General features: G+C 38.7%; 1 protein-coding gene across 1 annotated transcript; it reads left to right on the plus strand.

The window, feature by feature from the left end:
• The first annotated feature begins 267 nt into the window (after positions 1-267).
• On the plus strand, positions 268-23,747 carry slc45a2 (solute carrier family 45 member 2). The gene is made up of 7 exons (XM_085463995.1): positions 268-1,380; positions 3,929-4,105; positions 14,917-15,278; positions 16,561-16,704; positions 18,651-18,774; positions 19,251-19,456; positions 23,443-23,747. Exons 1-7 carry the CDS (start codon positions 909-911, stop codon positions 23,662-23,664), a joined length of 1,707 nt encoding a protein of 568 aa, XP_085320121.1. The 5' UTR covers positions 268-908; the 3' UTR covers positions 23,665-23,747.
• Positions 23,748-24,253: the final 506 nt, after the last annotated feature.

The following is a 24,253-nucleotide window of genomic DNA, read 5'->3' on the forward strand; positions in this document are numbered from 1 at the left end:
CAACCAAAAACTGAATACCTGCACAAAATGACATTTATTCAGTTTTGAGTTGCATAAAAAAAACCAGTCAATTAAACTAACCCCCTAAATTAGATTTGCAACAATTAGGTTTACATCATAGCTGCCATAAATTAACAGTATTTAATTTTTTAACAATATTTCGAATGACCAGAATCATTCTGTAATTGTTCATTCATCAGTATGCACAAGCTGTTTATTCAAATGTATTATTTTTAATGCCAAAATATAATTAGTGTTGTTGTCCACAAATGTTCAAATTAATTGCTTTACAAATATGCTGATAAAAAACAGTAAAGTACACTTTTGGATTAAGATCACACATTACAAATATTTACTTGCACTCCTAAACAGATAAATATTGTTTTAGCTGTTGTTTCAGTTGTACAGCACACTAGTGTGCCGGCTCACGTTTGGATAGAAAAACATGAATTTAGCTTTGTGAATTCAGTCATCTTTACTTGTTTTAAAGTAAACACTACTGGCCAGTCATTAGTGGCCAGTAGTGCCACCCATTGCCAAAACTAACTCAGCCCCATGAGGTGCCCGAGGCCTTTACTAGACAGAATAGGAAAAGCCATTCTGTAATCTCTTTAAAACACTCCCTTCTTTTTCCTCCTCCCTTGTCTTTCTCTCCTCCTCGCCGAGTCTTGCTCAGACCTTCACATGCAAAATAAAGCTGTGTGGCGCTTGAACTCTTTGCTCAGCTATGCAGTAGTGAAGAGGATTAACTCAAGCCAAGCGCCAGTTTTGGCATTTCATCCATCCCTTGGCAGACGGAGAGAGACTACCAAAAGCTACCTCTTTGCCTCTCTTCATCTAAATCTCCTCTTTACTCCCTTCCTGTTCTCTTTTTCTCCTTCTGTCCTTTACCCCCCTCATTTTCAATTATGACTCTGTTATCAGAAGATCAGTCTGTGAGGCCCCAACCCTGCCGGATCTCTGAGCCTGGCAAACACATCAGCACTTCTCTGCACCAGGACTCAACAGACTGCAATGGCAGCAATGTGGACTACGTAGACAGTGTGGAAGACTCTGTCTTTGGAGCTGTGGAGCCTCACAGGCGCTCTCGGGGGCGCCTTATTCTCCACGGCCTGGTCATGTTTGGAAGGGAATTCTGCTATGCCGTGGAGGCAGCTTTTGTCACGCCGGTGCTCCTGAGTGTGGGCCTGCCCCAGAGTCTGTACAGCTTGGTGTGGTTGATCAGCCCCATCCTGGGCTTCCTGCTCCAGCCCATCATCGGTTCAGCCAGCGACTATTGCCGCTCGCCGTGGGGCCGGCGGAGGCCTTACATCCTGGCACTGGGCATCCTCATGCTTGTGGGAATCACCCTGTTCCTTAATGGAGATGCTGTCATCTCAGGTGAGGGATCAGTGAAGAAAACTTGAGGGTGAGGAATTCAGACAGAACAAGAGTGGAGGTAGTGTGGTATCTGTAATCTTGTTATGTCAGAAAATGCTTTGAGGCCACGCTAGCTTTGATTTAAAAGTATTCCAAAGATTTACTATCAGGCTCCACTCCTGTAGCTCCCACTTTGGATTCGGGAAACAGGCACCCTCTCTACTTTGAAGAATAGGCTTAAAGCTTTCCTTTTTGATAAAGCTCGGGCTGAATCAGGTGACCCTAAGCACTCTCTTAGTTACACTGCAATAAGCTTAGGCTGCTGGGAGGGGCTTCCTGTGATGCACTTAGCATTTTTTCTTCGTTCACCTTGTTTCACTCTCTGTGTTTATACACCACTCTGCATCTAATCATTAGCCATTATTAATCTATGGCTCTCTTCCACAATAAATGAATGTCTCTTTCCCCTCACGCCCAACCAGTCAGGGCAGATGGTTGCCCCTCACTGAGCCTGGTGTGAGCCTCCTGTTAAAAGGGAGTTTTTCTTTCCCGTTGTCACCAAATGCTCCTGTGATCATTGGGTTTCTTTCGAATATTGTAGATTCTTTACGTTACATACCTTATATAAAACGCATTGAGGTGATTGTTGTAGGAATTGGTTTGATATAAATACATATGAACTGAACTGATTTAGGTTTTGCTGTCTTCTTTTACCTTCAGGACAAGGTTAAGGGCAAGTTTCAACCTCTTTGTAAGACTTTTAAAGACTCTGAATCCAAATTTCTACTTGTGCACAGATTTTGGGGGATAAAATGATACATTCATCATGAAAGGAAAAAGTAGGGCCCAGAGATGCTCCATTTGAATCCATTAGACCAGCGGTCCCCAACCCCCGGGGGTTGGGGTATAAGCCTGGTATAAGTTTTATTTTGTTGTATTTATCCGCGACACCTTAAAGGCCGGTCCATGAAAATATTGTCGGGCATAAACCGGTCCGTGGCGCAAAAAAGGTTGGAGACCGCTGCATTAGACTCCAAACAGCATCACAAGAGCGTCTGCACACGAAAGAATCTGTTACCATTAAAAGCAATATTAGGTTGGGTAAAAAGCCTTCTCTTAAAAAACAGAAACACTAACTGATTCACTGCTGGCAGTGACAGCGTGTGTGTGATTGTTCAGCATCCTGTGGAATCATTCAGAGATTAAATGCACATTTGGCCATAATTTAAGTCACTCTGATTTGAAGCACATCATCCACTTAACCCGAATCATTGTTTTTGATTGAAAAATCATGAAAGCAACACTCTGCAAAAATGTGACAAACTCAGATTCAGAGGTTTGCTTTGTGAGGAATAATGGAAATCGGTGTGTATGGGCAGCTTTATTTGCTGTAAGCTGTACATTTAAAATGCAGCAATCAGCTCAACAGTAACATTCGTTAAGTGTCTTAATTGTGTGTAGTTTGAACCTTTTTCACTCTTGTGCCGTCTTTGCCTGGATATCAGCTGTCAAAACACAATTAAACTAGATGCAGTATTGTCGTGGTTAATTTCCTTTTCAATCAAACTTAGTAGCGCAGATGTTGAGAGTTTTTATACCATGCTGAACATCACATTCACAAGTCACTGCTATGAGTTTGTTGGGTTTTTTACCTCTTCATTTATAATTTTGATGGTGCAAAAATAAATGTAAAAAACCCACTCTGTTCTGATATACACACACAAAGAGAATTGTTTTTCTTCAATATCATCCAAAGTGTTCAAGGTGGTTCAGTTTAGCCTGAAGCTGTTAGAGGATTTTTTGTGCGTGTTTTCAGGCAAAAATTACAAAAATAGACAAATAAACAGCCAAGGAATTAAAGATAAAGGCTCCTGGCTTTCTTATAGCGCTCTTATGAACTATAAAGTATGTCTCCTGACATAGGCTGGATAAGCTGATTATCTCTCCATGTTCCCCAGGGCCGTAGTAAATGCCAAAGCGGTCGTGTGACATAATGTTTTCTATTGTCGTAGCTGCCCTCTTCTTAAAGATGAAAAACCTAACGCTGGCCTGCATCTCCCAGAGTTGCTCTTTTGGTGTTAAATTGTTTTTTTACTCTTTTTTTTTTGCGACTTCAGACTTTCTTTTTAAAGAAGTGACAAGTTAAAAATCCTTCCTTTACCTGTAGTTTTAATGGAATGATAAACCTGTCTTTCAGTATTCACTTGTATCTCTTAATGAAATGGTAAAATTGTCTTTAATAACTTCTAATTACACTTTCTCTTGTGGTGTTATTTGACATCTTTCATATCTCTAAAAGAGCAGCTTAGTGTTCAAACATTCAGGTTTTAAAATATAATTGCTATGGCGTCAGTTGTAATAGGTTTTCTTTTTTTAATTATTGTATTGTTATTTTAAGTGCCTTCTGACGTGCTAGTCCTCTGAGGTTCTTGTGATGTGTATCAAGCCTAATTAAACTTGTGAATGTGACAGATAAGGCTCCTTAGTGTACTGATGTAGTCAGTGTATTATTATTTTAATCTTTCTCTGTGGTACGTGCTGAGTGCTGATGTGTACTGTTGTTTTCCAGCACTCGTCAGAGATAGGTCTCTGAAGAGCATATGGGCCATCGTGGTGGTGATGTTTGGAGTCGTGCTGTTTGACTTTGCTGCAGACTTCATCGATGGACCCATCAAGGCCTACCTGTTTGATGTATGTTCACATGAAGACAAGGAAAGAGGTTTACACTACCATGCTCTCCTCACAGGTATGTAGCACAAACACTGTTTGGTTCTTGCTTCAATACTCACAGCTTTTGTGTTTTGTTTAGACTTATTAATGCCGGTTACGTTGGTGATTGTTTCCTTTTGATGGATTTGGACTTTAGTTTGGCAATAATTTTATGTTCATTCTGCATCTGAGCAACTCACAGTAACGCTTTATGGAAGTAAGCCTCCAAAACTTCTCCTGCTGTGACTGAGTGGGCGGAGATGCACATATAGAGGGAGTGTGAAAGTTTCAGTGAACTGTGTCTGTTTGTCAGCGTGTTAAACTGTGGGTGGAAGCTATGTCTGTTTTTTTTATTTGTGAGTGCAAACAAGAGTTCACTTGGGAAATGTTCGATAATTTCAGATATATACATATATGCTTTTCTTAGTAAATTTGTCTGTAACAATAAAAGTTAGGTCAGGCTTGGATGAAGCACGAATATAAGAGCACAACTGATAAAACAGCTGGCTGATGATATTAGCCAATATAATGGTATAGATAAATAATTTTCATTCATCAACTAATAAATGAAAATTTAAAAAAGTAAAGAAGCGATGGGTATAAATGTCCTTCAACCATGTTATGAGTTTGGGCCTTTTCCCACTAGCGGGCACTCTTTATGACACAGAAAGAAATTTTTTTAAGGTTAATTAATAGAAAACAAGAATGTTGTACTCATAAATATACATTGATTTGTGTGTAATTTTGTCTTTCAATAAAGTAATGCATACTCTGGAAATAATTCACTAAAAATACATGCGGTTTGCCATCATATTGCGCTGTCATCTTTAATTCCATCACTGTATGCTTCATGTATATTGCTAGAAACCAACCACATAAATAATACGTCCATAAGTTCCTTTCAATTTTAAAATCCTCTTTCTTCTTACCTCACGCCTCATCTCAGGGCTGTGACAAACAGAACCATGCATGCACATGCTATTTTTTTTTACTGATAATGTCATAATTGCTAGCTGTCAGCAGATTAGATTTACCCTCCCATCTCCGGACAGCTGACAGCGAGCTGGCTAAACAACAATAGCAACAGTTCGTTATAAGCTAACATTATGCCAGCTAATCTTAGGCTCGAGTGTTCTAAAAATCACCCTTTGATTAACAGTGTGATGATATTTCCACATAGTATGAGCTCTAACAAAGTTAGAGCTACTGGCTAACAGCAAAAACTGCAGCGCTTACTGCCTGGCTCTTGTCGTCAGGGCATGAACCACCACAGTGCCTCTTGGTGTTTCTGTCCTTGCTTGACTGTTTGCCTTCTAGTTTTAATTGTGGTGTATTTTGCCCTCTTTGAAGGCTGTTGGTGAGAACCATGCGCACATGACGTATCAGAAGAATACAATGTGATGGATGTTTCAAAATGCAGTTGGTGGCACATATGAATTTCAGTTTGCTCCCTGTTTTTCCTACAGGGTTGGGACACCTGTCAATACTCATATAAAGCCAAACATAAGATGTATAAATATCTACACAAATGTTTGTGTCATGTGCCTGAAGAAAAGAAATATCAGCCAATTTTTTAAATTTTTAAATCACCAAATGTTGGTCTCAAATTTTCTGTATCAGTCAGGATCTACTGCCAAAAGCATTTGTTAATCTGTTTTCACATGCATATGAACTTAAGTGACATCCCATTTTTAAGATCTTGCTTTGTGTACTGGCGTACAGTCATGTTGGAAGAGGAACAAAGCTGGGAGCATGAAATTGTCCAAAATGTGTTGACATGGCGTTAGCAGTTCCTTTCACTGAAACTAAGGGGCAGAGCCCAACACTGAAATCCTTGTTCTTTTACCTAGCCTACCTCTCTGTGGCTCATTTGCTGTTGTTCCAATTCACTTGGGTGGAAAGACTGTGGAATATGTAGCAAGGAAATTTCACGACTGGACTTCATTTTGCTCCTGAGAGCAATCCATTCTTTCACAAATGTTTCTAGAAGCAGTCTGCATGCATAACTGCTTGATCACCTGTGACCACGGTGACTGGAACACCTGCAATTCAATGATTTGGATGGGTGAATGAATACTTTTGGCAATATAATGCATCTGAAAGTAACAAAATAAAAAAACTGTCTCCAGCGCATCTTGCTTTATTGTTTATATTCATTTGATGATATTTCTCATGTTAAGCATAACATCTGTGTTTAGTAGAGAGGATAATGCTCTTTACAGTTTAAATGCTCTGCTCAATTTAAAAATTGCAAACACGCCAATATAAACTGTTCATTACTACTATAAGAAAAGTCTAAGCATTAACAAAGGATGGTGATTGTGTGTATTCATAAGGGATTGCTCAAATACTGTGAAAACTGTAGGGTTTTAGTGTTTTTGAGCTCAATTCTACAGTATAGTTTTACAGTTAAAAAGTCGAACACCAAACCAAAATGCAGGACAGGTGAATGAAAAATTGAGCACAACCCATCATTCAAAAGCCTGTAAAACCACTTTTAGGAGCAATAAATTGAGATGATCATTATCAGTCTCTCACATTATTATGGAGGGTTTTGGGCCCAGTCTTCTTTTTATAGTTGTTTCTGTTTATTGAGGTTTGCAGACCTTCATTCACACACATCTCTATTAAAGGTCCACTACAGCATTTTTAATCAAATTGAGGTCTGGGCTGTTCGGCTATTTTGTTGTAGATTTGCTGTTGTGCTTGAAAACGTTGCAGTGTCTCATGACCAAATTTTGATTAATCTTTCGCTGTTGGACAGATGGCTTGACATTTGACGCTGGAATACTTTGGTATACAAAGGAGTTCACTGTCGACTCAATGACTGAAAGGCCCTGTGGCTACAAAACAAGCCCAAATCATCAGCCTTCCACTACTTCTGCATGTTGCAATGTACACTATGACCAAACATCTTCACTTTGGACTGCTCTGTTTCAAAGGTCTTGTAGTTCACTCAGGTGCAACGCTGTAACCTGTGAGGTGCTCAGCGCAGGTTGTGGGATTTTTGAGTTTTGGGGCATAACCCTCTTGTCCAAGGCCAGAGCATGGAACTGCAGTGGAGCTTTTGTGTGAGTGCTCTCGTGCCTTTCATAACTTTGCTCACTACATTAGCTTTTACCCAGCACTTCATGTTATGGCCAAATGGTTGAACTGATGAATATATTTTCCCTTTTGCTGAGCAGGTTTGCACTACAAAAAGTTCTCAGGCACATATTGGATGTAGCATGACATCAACCAGCACATCAGTTTCTCCTATCAGTTTTCATTTCCGTCTGATCCTTACTTCTGATTAAATAACACGTTTAGGCACACAAAGCTGCTGCTGTGCTTTTGACAAGACTCTTTGGCAGGAGGGCGAGTTAAACGCTTTTCAGTGTGGTAAATTCATTTGCACCTCAAAGAAAAGGGGTAAAAGATTAATATTATCACTTTATTTACGTTGCTGGAGGTATAAATTCAAATATCCTTTAAAAAGTTAGTATGTATACTAGCCTGCTTGAAGATTAAAGTTAAATATAAAGTTGAATATAGTTTGATGTGCAGACTTTAAGATCCCCCCTGCTTCCCCCAATTTCCATTTCCAACATTTCTGGAAGGCAGTGTAATTCTTTTTAATAATTTGAACTGAATATAATTTGAATATAATTTCCATGTCGATACCCATAATATTTTCACATTGGATGAGTTCACAATGAACAGATAAACCTGCAGCATATTGTAGTGCAGTAAATGTGATATCTTTGTATATTTTTGTTATTTCCGATGCACTAATGAAGCATTATAAACTTAAAGAATATTTCCCAAAGTAACTCACAAAGAAAGACAGACAGGAAGTTTCTTTATGGACATGATGATGATGTTTTCGGTGTGAGCGTAGTGGTGTGCTCAGCTCAAATGTCAGCAGGCACTGGGTGGTGTGAGCATTTGAGTGAGGCAGTAATCCAGCCGTGAGCTAGTCATGTGTTACAGTCATGGGTCTTAGCTGAGAGAGACCGGAGCCAGGCACATGACTGCCATGTCTGGTATGTGAAGTTTTAGTACTGTACTGAATACTTTTACATCTGAAAGTCACGTTTTTAAACCATGTTAATCAGTATAACATGCATATTATTACTGTACAACAGGATTTCGTAAAAAAATAATTCCATCGATAGCAGGGTTGAGCTAAGACTGAGATGGTCATATGAATCCAGTTTATCAGCAACATACTAATAACTGTTTGACGAGTCATTAGTCAAGCTGAAGGCTAAGACCTCTATGTGCATGTTAAGTATTAATCTATAAAGATTTGTTTTCTAATGTTTTCGGACTTTTTCTGTGCCCTGAATCACCAGAACAGCGTGCTCTCTGTGGGTGTAGACCTCCTGATTTCCAAATGAACCTCTGGGTTTTCCTCTCCTACTTAACAAAACATAGACACAGTGGAGCTGTGACTCCCTCCATCGGAGACAGGGGAGGGTTAGGCAAGGACAAATTTGCATGTTAAGATATAATTTAGTGCAAAGATATGAGTTTTAGGGTTGTAATTAATGTCAGGAGATGAACTTTATCTGTGGACTTTTGTTTGCAGCAGTGCTTTTTAAAGCTTGCTGTTTTGCTCAGATGAGGTTGTTGGTACCACCAGGGGTACTTTGGAGAATTGGAAAAGGTGTGAAACTTGGGTTTTTTTCTTATTTATAACAATGTTAGTCCTGCATTATTCCTAAACGAATTAGGATTATTTTTTAAATGTAGCTTTGATAAACTGCATTTGATATTCAGCATTCTTGTTTTCATTGCTACGGCAATGTGTGAGTAGGAACCCTTGATTCTAATATTTAATGAAGGATTAAATGTTACAACAGTATTCAGAGTATAGTGAAAGAACGCAATTGTATGAGGCCTTTTTGTGCAATGACAAAAGAAAGCAAAGAAATAAAAGAGACCAAGAAAAAGACCTAAGAAAGCATGTGATCATTGCAGAGAATGACAAAGACTTTATAAACCCTGTTTTTTAGATTATACAGCCAATTCTTTGTCATAAATAAGGAGATGTTTTTTGAACTATTGTATGTAAGTGATTGTCATAACAGGTTTGTTGTTTAAAAAAGCTCAATGGCTCAATCCTTTATTGTACTTTTTGTGGTGGCAAGGGGGTATTTGTCCTAATAAAATACTTCACGCTGGGATGCAGTATTTATGATGACAAAAGTTTGATAACCATGGGTTTACATTTTTACAATAAATCTATGCGCTGTTTGCAGCACCATCACGACTGAGAACAATCAGCCTTGAGTCTAACCACTTCAGCCTTTTTTTTTTACTTTTTACTTGAGTGAAACTGTAGGTGCAGACAATAGAAATCTCAACTATTACAGTGGTAGAAAAGACCAGAAAGAAAAGAAAGGAACTCTCTTGAACCAGGAATTGATCCCACATCAATCTTCAAGTCATGCAGACATAAGTGAAGCGTGACTCCTGAAGTGGTTATTACTGTACCTGCCAATGACTAAAATGTAGAAAAATAGCCTCTATTGAGGTGAGCAACTATAGAGGGCTGCAGAGGCAAGAGTTAGTGGACAAAGTTAGTGATTCAACAAAAACAATCAAGTAGTTTTATAACACCAATTCATAAAAAGTTTGGATGCTGTGTAAAAACAAAATGAGACAGTCTGCAAGTCTAATAAAGTTTATTCACAATAGAGCACAAAGAACATTTTAACATTTTACTATAAGATATGAGCTCATTTTGAACACATCTCAAAATGTTCAAAGTAAGAGGTGCTAAAAAGAAAGAGCTGAATGAACATTTTACAATGAATTAGGTTATTTGGAAACATGTCAGTAACACGATTGGGTATTTAAAAAAGTGTCTTAGAGAACATCATCTACAGTTCATAGCATCCTGAAAAGATTTGAAACTCTGGAGAAATCTCTGTGGGCACAGGACAAGGCTGAAAATCAATACTGTCTGCCCGTGAACGTCTGGACCTCAGACTGCACTACACTAAAAACAGGCATGATGCGATCATTGAAATCACTGCAGGGGCTCAGAAACGCACAAAAAAGCCATATATGAACATGATCGAAGCTCATTTCAAACGGGCAAAGTGGAAATTAGAAAATCATGGGATTTTCTAATGTAGGATGGCCCCTACATCTTTCTTTGTCCTCATTCTAAACAAGTTTTCTGTGTGCTAATGTGAATAAAATAAAATTGATGAAATTTGTAAATCACTGAAATCTATTTTTTGATTAACGTGTTACACAGTGATTGCCTACATTTTTTTGAATTGCTGTGTAATTCTGTCTTTTTAATTTTGTTATTTGGTTATTTTGCTTATGGCATGTGGTCAGTTAAACACGTAATCACGTTAAAAAAGAAAACTCAGTCTCTTCCTGCCATTTTAGAATAGGCGCTTTATAAGAATAACTTCATCACATTATAAAAACTATTAGTGGTGTACTTTTATGTGTTGCAAAAGCCACCAAGTTATAGAGAGGCAGTGATTCACTGAGGGTTCACTGAAGGTTCACTGAGCTATCCATAGCTCAGCAAAATTATGACGCTGACATAAAGAGACAGCTGTCTCCATTAAGCAAAATGCTCGATAATGACGCGGTCCATCTCGAGTGTGGAGGCTGTGTCGTTAATCAAAGACTGGTGTGATATGTCTCTCCAGCGTTGTGTGCGGGTGATAATTCGCTTCATAATAGTACGCTGCGACGGTGACAGACAGGCTAAATCCAGATTCCTGATGAGATATATCCATTGCCTGGATGTTGATCTTAGCTTATGTCATCTAATCTTAACACTGACATTAAAGTACAGACAATCTACATTTGAGCTTAAGCACAAACACTTGTGTTAGAAATACTCTGGTAAAAATGGAAGTATTGATTCAGGTTCTTCATGCAAATAAAAGTGAAACACTAAAAAGTAACTCTTTTTCAACTCCACAAACAGCTTTTGTGCAAACCTCATTGAACCTCCACCTGCCAATTTCATTTAACAAGCAACACTGCAAGAGTGCAAACCTTCATCGTGGCAGTTCACTCTCTGGGCAGTATTTGTATTTAAGAAAACAGTGTTGTATTTTTTATGAATTCATTTTGTTTTCATTGGGGTTTTTTAAACACACTTTCAGACGTTTGTAGTGCAGTGAAAAAAATTGCAAAGTTCAGGCTTTTGTTGTTCGTTTTGTTGAAACCTATTTTGATATACTTGACAAAATTTAGAATATATATATATATATATTTTATCAATTTTATTGTTATGGATATAGTACATGTGTAGCATTCATTTAGTATTTTTTTAATATGCAATAATAAATGCCAAGTGAAAGTTTTTGCTCACCAGCTTATTTGGTTTTCCAAAAAAACAATACAATAAAATAAATTTAAAATGTATTCAGGAGCATTATACTGTAGTCTGTATAATGTATTTAAACAGTTAAAACCTGTAGTACACACTTGCAAGAATCATAGTTTCTAAGTTGTAAAGCTTTTTTGTCAATTTTTGACCAACAAATCATTAAGTTGACCTTGAAGACCTTTTATTTGTTAGCCTGACCCCACTCTACACCCCTACACAGTTTTACCAGAATTCATTCAAAGCTTTTCAAGCTGTTGTGAAAAGCTATCGTGTTTACAGACAACATGACTCATGCTACCAAAAACATAAACACTTTGGCAGAGTTAATAAAAAAATATTAATTCGTGGGAATATTTTTTCAGCCTTGACTCTAATGAATGTACTCTGCTTAAACATCTGCTATGTAGAACGCAAGCAGAGGAAAACAAGGGAATTAAAAAAAAAAACTCTATTTGCTGTTACCTACATTATAGATGGGCCACTTTGCCTAAACAGAAAAAGTTAGGAATGGATTCAGAAGTTGTGGGAACACTAAGATCAATTTTCAGTTCAATTCAATTTTATTTATACAGCACCAAATCACAACAACAGTCACCTCAATGCACTTTATATTGTAAGGCAGACCCTACAATAATAAATACAGAGAATAACCCAACAATTATATGACCCCCTATGAGCAAGCACCTTGGCGACAGTGGGAAGGAAAAACTCCATTTTAAGAGGAAGAAACCTCCGGCAGAACCAGGCTCAGGGAGGGGCGGCGCCATCTGCCGCGACCGGTTGGGGTGCGAGAAGAAAGACAGGGTAAAAAACGTGCTAGGAAGAGAGACAGAGATTAATAACAAGTATGATTCAATGCAGAGAGGTCTATTAACACATAGAATAGAAGAAGAAACACTCGATGCATCACGGGAATCCCCCGGCAGCCTACGTCTATTGCAGCATAACTAAGGGAGGATTCAGGGTCGCCTGATCCAGCCCTAACTATATGCTTTAGCAAAAATGAAAGTTTTAAGCTAACGTTAAAAGATCAATGTTAGTGGTACAGCCTGGGACAAAAACAAAACAAAACAAAACACTAGAAGTAAGTCACATTCATTTCTTTTGTGAGTCCCAGTGGAGTTTGTGTGCATGACGTGATCAGTTGAGCAGCGCTGCCTTAGGTCTGATTTAACCCACCGAATTTAACAAGATATAACCACACGATCCACAGTGGGTGATTTCCAGTCCCTAGACAGCATAAACCTTGTATAAAGGTGGGATTCAGTGAGTAAATCTAATAAGCATTATCATCTTAAATTTATATTGATGCCTACTACCCTTGGTATAACCAAACTCTCTGCACCAGTTCAACAGTGCATCACTGTAAACTTCACCACAGCAATGAAAAGTAACCAGTGTATCTTGCACTAAATTGCCCAGTATTTTCATGTTATCTTTGAATAGCGCAAAGATATACTTAAAGTTGTTTTGCAGGATATTTCACAGTATGAAAAAAAACAACTAATTTCATCAACACATCAGGTATAAAGCTGATATCAAAAGCTTATGAAATTGAGGACATTTAAGCTTTAAATTCTGAGTCTATCAAATGTCACTGAGCAGCACTTAAAAACAATCTCTCCTCCCCCTCTCCTCTTTCCTCATCGTTGAGTAAACTTCGCTCTCATTCTTTTCTCACCCTGGGAAATACAGCAGTGATCCTTCACACTGTCTGACAAACTGCACAGACTGTTGTGTTTGCTGACATTTGTTGAGCTCTTTAAAAGATGCATTTAAAATGACTTGCCACTTAAAAAAACATTACTCCCTTTGTGCTCGCTCCTCTTCTGCAGCGCTATTTCATCTCGTCATGTGTCATAAGAACCGATGTGGGATACACCAAAAGGATTCCCTTTTATATGTTACTGTTTCTCCATTTACAGTGAAATCAGTTTGATGTCTGGAAGGTGAGTGAGGTCAAATAGCTCCCGTTTGAATAAACCTAAAGTAACAAGTGTTTAAATACTCAAATAAAGCACAGGTATCCAAAAACTCTATGTAAGTACAGTAACAACATATTACTTTTCCCACATCTGAAAATATTCAATTTTTTTCTGTCATGAGTTTTGAAATGTGCTTGTCCAGTGGTGTGTGCCAGTAAACGTAATAAAATTACTTTTCTATTCATTTATGGAACATACTGTATGTACAGTCACATTTGGTTCTTTTAAAGAGTGTCAACAGATAAATGCGGTTTGCTTGAATAATATCTCAGATAAAATCCACTTTTCAATCGGTTATTTGATCCAACTGATTTAATAATTTAATTTTCTTTTATGGGAAAAAGTAAGTTTATTCTCGGCACCAGAAGCTGTTAGCAAAAACTAGCTTTTGTAGCTTGTTTCTTTTGACTATTTTTCAATGCATAATTCCCAGGGTTTCAGGGTTTTTTGGAGGGGAATGTCTTTCATGTGCTGCCTGTTTCAAATCCATCACCTTACACTTTCCTGCAGATGGCCTCTAATCATCTTCCTCTCTTCACTCTTTGATATGATGCAAAATTCATAGTCGTTTCAGAGATCGCAAACACAGCAGCCCCTCAGGCACTGAAGCAACAACAAACCAGAACATTTCTACCATTATAAAGGAAATGTCAAGGCATTGAGTCACATAATTGTATGTTCAATGACATGTTCACCAAATGTTTTCTTTTTCTTTGCACCCTTTCCATAGAGGTCAAATTTAACCAGTCTAGTCCTGATGACATACAGATTTAAGAATTACCTGATGGAAGATTTTGGGATGAATCTTCTTCTGGATGCTCTTGATTTGAATTTGGATAAACTGGTTTAATAATAAGCAGAAGCCCACTTTTTCTGATGTTTTTAGCCTGGATAAAAGATCAGATAGAGATTTTTAGATCTTGGTATGATGACATTACCAGAACAGTAGGCCCTGGATGTCAGAGGTTAAAAAAGATGGGCTCCACTGCCTACATAACAAAAGGCACTAGATAATAATGTGAAATAGGTTTATCAGAGGAGATAAACTAGTTACAGCTAGTTGAGTTAAGCTAGTTGGTTTACACCTTAACTGCTTTGGTTACTGTCAAAGGTGTCATGGAGTCATTTATCCACATTATTACAGCTTTAAGCAACTACAGAAAGCCCGATAGAGACTAAAAACAGAGCTTAGAATCAAGGAGATGTTTGATTTGCATTCTTTAGTTGGTCTTAACACAACACACAATAAATGTCAGTGCAAATAACTGTTTTCTAGCTACTTCGCCATATCAGTTCAAAAGGAGGTTTCCCAACTCTTGATGCTGTCCCCAAGCAGTTGAAAATAGTAGTTATTTCATCAGTCACCGCTCTAGTCACCATGTATATAACTAATAGAGAACAAGTGCATTTGATTCCTCCCCTTTACCTCTCACTGCTCTCAGCCATGCTTCTAGAACAATTCTTGGATCTACGCATTGTTTTAATCTTTCATTCTGTGTGCACCAGGCCTGGGCGGAGCATGTGGTTACCTGGTGGGAGCTATGGACTGGGGTCACTCCGCGTTGGGCCGTCTCTTTGGATCCGAGTACCAGGTCATCTATTTCTTCTCAGCGCTGACCTGGGGCATCTTCCTCACTGTGCACCTCTTCAGTATTCCAGAGCAACCTCTGGGCAAGGCACCATCTCCATCTGATTCACCATCCAGCCCTCTTCGCCTGCTGAGCTCTCATAGCAATAGTTATGGAGCACTTAAGGAGCCTGTCTCTGCTGTAGTCTCTGCATCTGTCACAGATCTCAGGCCCAGATCTTTCTCAGCCCTGGGAGAAGCCAATTCAGTGACCTCAAGTGTCAAACAGCCAAACAAAGAGGTATGTAACATGCATAAAAAGTCTTTCAGAGAGTTTAGTGCATTAAGTGAATTACACAATACAGAGAGCCAATAAAACTAGTCAAACCTTGAAGTTGCCACAGACTATATTGAGATTCAAATGGTTAGTCAGGGTACGCTTGGCAGAGGCAACTATGGAAATAACACACTGAGTCTTATAGGAGTTTGAATACTTTCTCTACAGTAGTAAATGATGTGAGATGCAGTATTCAGGGAGTTTCAAGACTATTGATACACCTGCCAGTTCATCTTACTACTCCTGCTTTGCTGAATGCTTTGCAGAATATCTTAGTACTTGATTTGCCGCCCCCCCCCCCCCCCCCCCCCCCCTTTTGCTTTATTGACACCAGCCATGCAGCTGGCATGAACTCTCCAAGTTTGTATAAATCCTGAAAAACTATGCTATCCCAGCAGGATCTAAGAGGGTTCCACAGAGTATCCCAAAGGCCGCTGAGATGCAGGAATGCCTTTCAAGAACCCCTATAAGTACAGAGTGAGGCTGGGGTCAGCGGAGTGTTCAGGAAAGACCAATAGAACACATCTGCCCGAGTGTCATCTCAACAACTGCTTCAGTGCAGACAATACAACTTCCAACTTTATAAGTTCCTGCATTAAAAGTATATCCAAACTTTCCAAAGATTTTCTAGACTTATATATTTGACTGATGTGATCTCAGTCTTTTACATTTCAGAGGGATTGATGTGATCACCTTCCTCAAAATCACCTTTACAGTTTTCATTTAAGTGTTTGATGAATTATCTCTATGATGTCGACTTTTTGCCTGAATATTCTTCCTCCTTCTTTTGTAGATTCAGCTTTCCATTGATGCTTCACATTTGTTTGTTTTTTGCCTGTTATATTAGAAAGGTTTAAGAAAAAAGATGCTAAAAGAATTGCTCTGTATATATCTGCTACACTAGAAAATTAATAAGGGATGATTGTTCCAAAGAGCGTAGTTGTTTTTTTCTTTTTCAAGTCTTCCTTTTGCTTTAATCATCTCCTATCCTTAATCCTAAAGCCAACTCCTTAGTAGTAGTCCTTTATGCTGAATCCCTTCATTCAATCTAATTACAGCCTTTTATGGGGCATGCATGTTTTTTTTAATTGTAGAGTCTTTTGAAGTGTTGTCACTCATGGGCTAAAAACACCACTAGCCGTGAAATACCAGCAGACTAATGAGCACTCTGAGAGGGTTTTTTTTTCCTCCTGTCAGTTTTTTAGCTGCTGGCACTGATGTCTGTGATGTTTTTGTGTATTTGCAGGACCAGAAGAAGATGACGTTCAGGTTGCTGATAAAAGCTATTGTCAATATGCCAAGTCACTACCGCTGCCTGTGTGTCAGCCACCTGCTGGGATGGACAGCGTTCCTCTGCAATATGCTTTTCTTTACCGATTTCATGGGACAGGTATTGATTTGCATGTGTCTCCAGTGAGCTTTTTAGAATTTCAAATAGTAACCAATCAATAATCTTATTTAGAAAGCTGGGCCATTTGCGACCTCATAAAGGTTACAATTCTACTTGATATTTATCATCGCTGCGTCCTTTCTTTCACATGTTGCTGTCAGATTGTGTTTCTTGCCAAGGCCTTTGTCTGGTGGAATAGATGAGAAAAAAGTGTTTATTTTTCTAAAGCCTTGAGTTTAGAATTACAGCCAACTCACCACAATGTTTTTGAATGAGGACTGCTAAAATGCCAGCTGTTGCTAGACAGCTGCAACTATAAACTGTACCAATAAAACTTCAGAGCAGATGTCTTCAGCTGGATATTAGTCCAATTAACCACACTGCAAGTGTTATATTTGCACTAAAAATGCTACAAAAGGCACTAACAAAAATGGATCCAGTTCAATTTCTCAAATTAACTGAGCTGATTTCTAAGGTCTACCAATCTCAAAGCCCTTAATGATGCATTACTTTAATCAATTTACATACCAACAAGCAATTTAAGCAAGTTAAGAAAATCATTTTTTAAAAAGGTCATGAATAGAGCCCAGCCAACATGCAATATTTGATGAATTAAAAATCAAATATTTTGATATATTGCTGTTTTCTTCTTTTAGATACAGGAAACCTAAAAAAGATTCCCCTTACATTAATACTTATTTATTCACGATATTACACACCATTTGTTGTTCGTGGTGTTCTGAACACGTCTTCCCGACAGGAAATTGCAGAGTACCTGTTGGTGGATAAACTCAAGTGGTGTTATAAAGAACTACTGTTATTTTTTGCATATCCAAGTGTCAATTTTTAAACAGATATGCACAATATCTGAACAATAGAGGTTTTTTTTTCCCCAATATAAGGTTATTTTCTCTATTTTATCAATTGTTTTACAATTTGTGTGTGTGTGTGTGTGTGTGTGTGTGTGTTGTGATCTAAATGTGTCAAGTAAAATATAAAGGTGCTGCTTTTATTCCAGTCTGTTACAGCTAGTGGTCTGTCTATAGGTGACCATTGGCTTTTGGAAGACTCCTTCCTTCACACTCATTGGCTAACAACGTAGTCATTAGCAATGATTTTTGTGATGTCAGACTGTGAGCAGCATTAGTGCTTGTGAGCTTCTGATTGGCCATCAGATCTAGGAGTCAGGGTTTAATCACCACCTGTTCAATGGCCTTGGTGTGTTCTTGACGGTGATTTTTTTGAATTTTCATATGAACAGCGATAATTTTTCCAAATAAAAACAGAAAATCCTTGCATGTGGAAACCGTCTCAATAATCCAAGCAAACAAAACAAAAACAGATAACATATAATTATCTAATTTACTCAGTTAGTTTGTTTGCTTTGTTTGAATATGGCAATTTAGTCTTTGGCAGAAACAATTAACAAAAATCATATCAGACTTATGTGATATCCCTTAAAATGACTTACGTTCAAATGAGGTAAGGTTCAAAGCAATTCAAAGCAACAACATTAGAGAGGAAAAGCAACACACTGCAACATGTATCTGCGTTCAAGCTCCATTAAGCTGCCTGCTTGTGTGGGGGCAGATGGAGGGTGAAGGGAGGTGCGGCGTGTTGTTATTGTTGTGTGCAATCCTCTGTTGACATGTGCCATTATGATGAATGCTTTCAGTGTCACAGTGTGAATGCTGATCAAAGGATGCTCTTCACACCATGACTCTGCCTCGCTTCATTAAGCACAGATGCACCAACTTATCTAAAATTGCAGGCTTATTTCTTATCTGCAATGAGAAATGCATAGTCAGGCTCCCTGTTCTGCAACAGGGCTACAGATGTTTTGTTCATAAGGAAAATAAAAAAATAAAAGCCTGATTTTAACAAGAAGTTGGCCAGTATCTGATATACAAATCCTTCCTTTTTAAATGACCCTCCTCTCGTTTCAGATTGTGTATAAGGGGAATCCGTACGCCGATCACAACTCTACCGCCTATGCCACATATGAGAGGGGAGTAGAAGTTGGCTGCTGGGGATTGTGCATTAATGCAGTGTCCTCTGCTCTCTACTCATGTAAGTGGCAGTAATGTGTGAGGGGAAGCTATGTGAGAGAGTGGCAGGTGGAAATGGATAACAAAGGGAAATTACTGCTTTTGCTTTGGGATTGCAGGGAACTCCCTTAGCATGCTTTTGCCAAGGCATCCTGACCTGCGTTATTCTGAACACGTAAGTCCACATGTATGCTTCAAACATCCCCTGTTAAACAGCACATGTGAACCTGAGAGAACTGTTGTGCTACATACAGGGTAAAGCTCAGCCAAATAATGAAGGCTTGGCATGAACTCAGCTTTTTTAGTCTTTTGCTGTTGAGAAGGAGTCTTGGCTTCTAGGAAATGTCCAATTATATGTACAGACGGTTTTGGTACATCTAATGTACGCTAATCTAATGTTCACATAATTATCTACCCTGACTCCACACGCCTCATGCGGGTTTGTTGATCCACCAGTAATTTTAACTTTCCGTGACGTACATGTCTGTGTGTTTTCAGATGTGCAGCGCTTCCTCCTCTCATACATCGGTCTGAAGGGATTATATTTTATGGGCTACCTTGTGTTTGGATTGGGCACCAGCCTGATTGGCCTTTTCCCCAACATCATAGCAACGCTCGTCCTCTGCAGTGTGTTTGGTGTCATGTCGAGCACACTCTACACCATCCCATTCAACCTGATAGCAGAGTATCAACGTGAGGAGGAGGTAATAAACTGGCAGTAGAAACACTCACTAGCTAAGGAATTGTTCAGGTTTCCTCAGTTTAAAAGGATCACATGGTTCTTAAATGAGCACATTTGTATATTGTACACGATACTGCATAACTATAGTATTGATTTTCCGTTTTTTCCACAGTGTAAAACATGTTTTGTTGTCAGTTTGCAGATAAATAATAACCCCATACTCCAAAATAATTATCTTTTTCCTAGTATAACTTTTGGTTTTGGGAATGACTCAAATGTAGCCCTAATGTGTCCTTATGTGAAACTGTAACAGGAACAAATTGATTGACAAGCAATCAATCAAGAAAATAATTTGCAGATTACAGTAAAAACATAAAAAGAAATGATTATTTCTGGTGTTTTTTAAGAAGCATACTGTAAGAATTAAGATGATCAAACATTTCTGAATGATGTGAATGAAAACTTCGATTTAAAAGGGTACATAACGACTGGAACATTTAGCGTAGCTACTTCCTTTAATCATGCTTTCCGATCAAAATTGGAGACTAAGATAAAGCATTGCAGTGATGTGCAAAATCTTAAGCCACACCTCAATCTTTATATTTTCGTCAGAAAATGTGCAAAAATATGTCAATATACATGGGAACACGGTATGTAAGGCAAAAACAGAGTGTGTCTGATTCTAATTCGTTTGAAAGTCAATGTTTCGTACGACCACTTTGGTGCTTCAATAGGGCCTGAGCTCTCTCAGGCGGCTTTCTTGTCATGTCTTAGTCTTCAGGCAAGTTCTCCAGGCGCCTTGAAGGACATTCAAAGCCCTTCTTTGGATGTTGGCTGCCCTTTATTCCATGGTCTGTTGAGATGATCCCACACTGCTTCATTTATGTTGAGGTCTTGGCTTTAGGGGGGTCCTTGGTGGCTGATTTTATTTTGTGTTTTTCTATCCGATTTTTCTACCCTGCACTGGCAATGTCTTTGGGATCATTTTGATGCTGGAAAATGAAGCCTCTGCAAATAAGCAACTTTTCAGATGGTATTCCATGGAGGATTAAAATCTGAGGGTACTTTTCTGTATTAATAATTCCATTCATTTTGATAAGAACCCAGACACCTCATGCAGAAATGCAACCTATCACAGAGCCTCCGCTGTGTTGTTACAGATGGCTGTACCAGTCACTGTTGACCATGCCTCCTGACCTCCTCTTTACATTCTGATTTGAACCAAAATTTTCAAATATGGATCCATCACTGCATAAGACCTGCTGCCACTGATTTTCCAGTTTTTATAATTTGGTATTCCTCTGCCTTTTCTCCTTTTCCCTTCCTGCTAACCTTCGACTGAGAACATTTGCATTGAGGCTGCTAAATCTGTCAGGTATGTCAGGTCTCTGCTGGTTTCTTTTTTTTTTTTTTTTTTCTTAAGGACATGACTTTCAGATACTGTACATCTGCTGCAGATTTTTTTTATTTTTCCTTTAGGCCTGCAACTTTTGTCCTCAACTTGGTGTATAGTTTTCTTAAGCACAAACTGCACGCCATGGTGAGATATTCTGAGTCTTTGGATGTTGTGTATCTGTGTTATCTTTGGCATTTTTCATAGATTCAACTAAGGAAATGAGGAAAACAATCCAAAGTTTTTTCATCAGGCTGCTGGTAACAAAGTGTTTAAAGTAACAAGTTAAAAACTGGTTCTTTTTTTGTCTGATATGTGTAGACACGACGCTGGTTCATCTCTTGAGTTAGGTCTCTTTGTATTCTTAAACAAGGTCAGTCAATCTTCTAAAAATGTGGACTGAAAATGAGTGAAAAGGTAGCCAGCATGCACAGACAAACTCTGAAAGATCTTCAGAAAGTCTAAAGAACTATTCCAGGAAAATCTGGCTCCTTGGAAGCAACATATAAAGAAGTGAGGTGTGGCTTAAGACTTGTGCACAGTCCCATATTTTACTCCTTTAAAGTTCAAGTATTTACAAAAGACAGATCAAGAATGAGGCACTTTAAAGCCCCCGAAAAAACTATCCTAACTATTAATCCCATAACACAACTGACTCTACTCCTTCTGGCGGTTTTCTGTAGAAGTATTTAAAGTCCTAATGGAAACCAGAGATATTCACGAGGCTCTCCAAAACCATAAATATATGTCATTATTTATTCATCAATAGAACGAACGACTGAACTGACGTTTTTGTGTTAAATTGTTGTAATGCACCTTTTATACCTGTTAAATGGGGAATTAATTGGTTTAAATATATCAAACAGTAGCAATCATCTGTCAGTCAAGTACACAGGCATTCATATTTTATTGTGAATTTGAAATTGCATCATTCAGTGTTACGTCATTGTTAGAGGCTGTTCTGCAGAACAAGATTTTTGGCAAGATTTCGCCACTTATGTAAGTTACATTTATGCATTTAAATACCAAAAAAATAACCGTATTTCCCGGACTACAAAGCGCACCTGAATATTAGCCGCACAAGCTAAAATCAGGGGAAAATCCTGTTTTGTACATACATTAGCCGCACCTGACTAAAAGCCGCAGGTGTTTCAATGTTGACTTATCATATGTAAGAGAATATACACAAAGGGAATTGTCAGGAAAGAGATGGCTGTTTGGAGACACACCCCTTTTATTAATATTTTGAAAAACAAGTTATGGGTACATATTTGCACAACTTTTTAGGTATATGTAAAAGTAGCGGTAATTACAAGTACGAAACATGTGCTGTGCTTCATAAATGAGTAACAAATGTAGTACATAACAATAACCTACAGCACACCAGAAAAATAGATTCGGACTACCTTTTAGGCTCAAGAAAAGTCAGTCATTCACCACCATCTTCCTGCGCACTAAAACCACCAAAGTCCTCTTCTCCAGTGTCGGATACGAACAGGCTCAGGATGGCTTCGTCATCCACTCTCCGCTTCTCTCCTTTGTTGTCACTTTCAAAACCAAAGAAATCCTCGTTGTCAGTGTCAGAGTTGAACACCCTCTGAAGGGCCGTGGCGGTGTCCTCCTCTCCATCATGCAGCAGTCCAGCCCTTCGAAATCCGTTGGTGATCGTGGATGTTTTCACACTTTTCCACGCTGTCAGATTCCACCGAAGTTGAGCATAACTTGCTTTTCGCAAGTTTATTGCCGCTCGTCATCCACGCCTCCCGCTGAACGCGTAGCGCTACTTTGAAGCTTGTTTTTCGCGCTACTTGTAGGGCACTATGTTGCCTGGCGGATGGACATGTGACCAACATACCACTCTTGAACCCCGATACTGTGTGTCTGATCACATGCCCTTCCGCCAGGCAACGTAGTGCCGTACAACAGCGGAACAAACAAAACAAATCGTCTTACGATATCACAAAAATCATGGACAATCCATAGAAAAGCCGCACCTGACTAAAAGCAGCAGGGTTCAAAGCTTGTGCAAAAAGTAGCGGCTTATAGCCCGACAATTACGGAAAATAAAAGATCAGATTTTCATTTTAAAGGTTTGGAATAACACTAAACTTCTTTTCCCTTTTTTTAAGTGTCCACATAAATGTTTTAATACCGCTTATAGTATTGCTGCAACATTCTCAAAAAAGTTTATATAGTTCATCTATAAAACATTGGTTTATAATGGAGCACTGTAACAAAAAATAATTTCCCCCAGGGATCAATAAAGTATTCTGATTCTGATAAACTGCAATGTCATTCATAAGTGGTTGCCTCAAAAATCAATTGTTTATTTTTTTCTGTCACGGTCAATCAATACCTGATTGAACTAAATCAGGTGAGAGTTTGATGGAATTCAACTTGCAACAACTGAAGCGAGGCTGAAAAGAATCTATCTTTTTAAGAAGCTGTTTCTTCATATTCTCAGAGCCGTCTGTTTATCCAGCTGTTTGTTTGTGTTTTTTGCCACAGCCTCTCTGATTAAACTGAAATTGATGTTTCCATATATTGCTCTCTTGTTTTCCCCTCCCCGCCATCCTCCTCTTCTCTAATAAACCTACAACCTCCTGTGCTTCCAGCAACAACTGAAGCTGCACGGAAGCAATAAAAGTCCTCGAGGTTCGGGAATGGACTGTGCCGCCCTCACTTGCATGGTCCAGTTGGCTCAGATCATCGTGGGCGTGGGGCTCGGTGCTCTGGTCAACGCGGCAGGAAGTGTGATCGTGGTGGTCCTCTCGGCTTCGACCATGTCTCTGCTCGGCTGCATCTTCATTGTCCTCTTCATCAGATATGTGGAATGAATGATTCTGCTCAAATACAAATTTTAATGATATTGTTTTAAATAAACAATGATTGCTAATTATATCATCATAACGTCTGCAATTTTTAATCTTACCTCAGTGGCCAATTAACTGCTAATTATGACAATTTTTTTTAGGTTTCTCTGGTCTGATAGATCCTAAAAATGGTCTTTTTTGGCTAAAACAGCAACTGATATCTTCTTCAGCTCTTGTCTCGTGGTGCTGCAGGCCAGATATTTGCCACATTACAATGCACATAAACAATTTCATGTAGCTATTGATACTGTTAGTTCATTAAGCAACAAAGTTTCACAGCAGTAGTCTAAAGTGCTTGCAGGCATCTGGATCTCTTTTAGCTTCTTGGAGACATTTCACCACCCATCTGCAAAGGGTTCATGACATGAAGACACCAAACCAAGAGGGGTTTTCACTGAAATCCACATTGCTGAATGATCTGTGCGCCGGCATGACTGGTTGACAAATGGCCCGGAATAGTGAAGGGACCAATAGTGAAGGAATTGGACAGGAACAGATCAATAAGATCGAAAAAATCAACAGCACAGCAGAAGTATAGACAGTGGTTGCAGTG

This window comes from Copadichromis virginalis, linkage group LG7, assembly GCF_057382275.1.
Source record: "Copadichromis virginalis isolate Kocher_CV1m ecotype Utaka linkage group LG7, C_Virginalis_male_GT1.1, whole genome shotgun sequence".
In the NCBI taxonomy this organism is placed as follows: Eukaryota; Metazoa; Chordata; class Actinopteri; order Cichliformes; family Cichlidae; genus Copadichromis; species Copadichromis virginalis.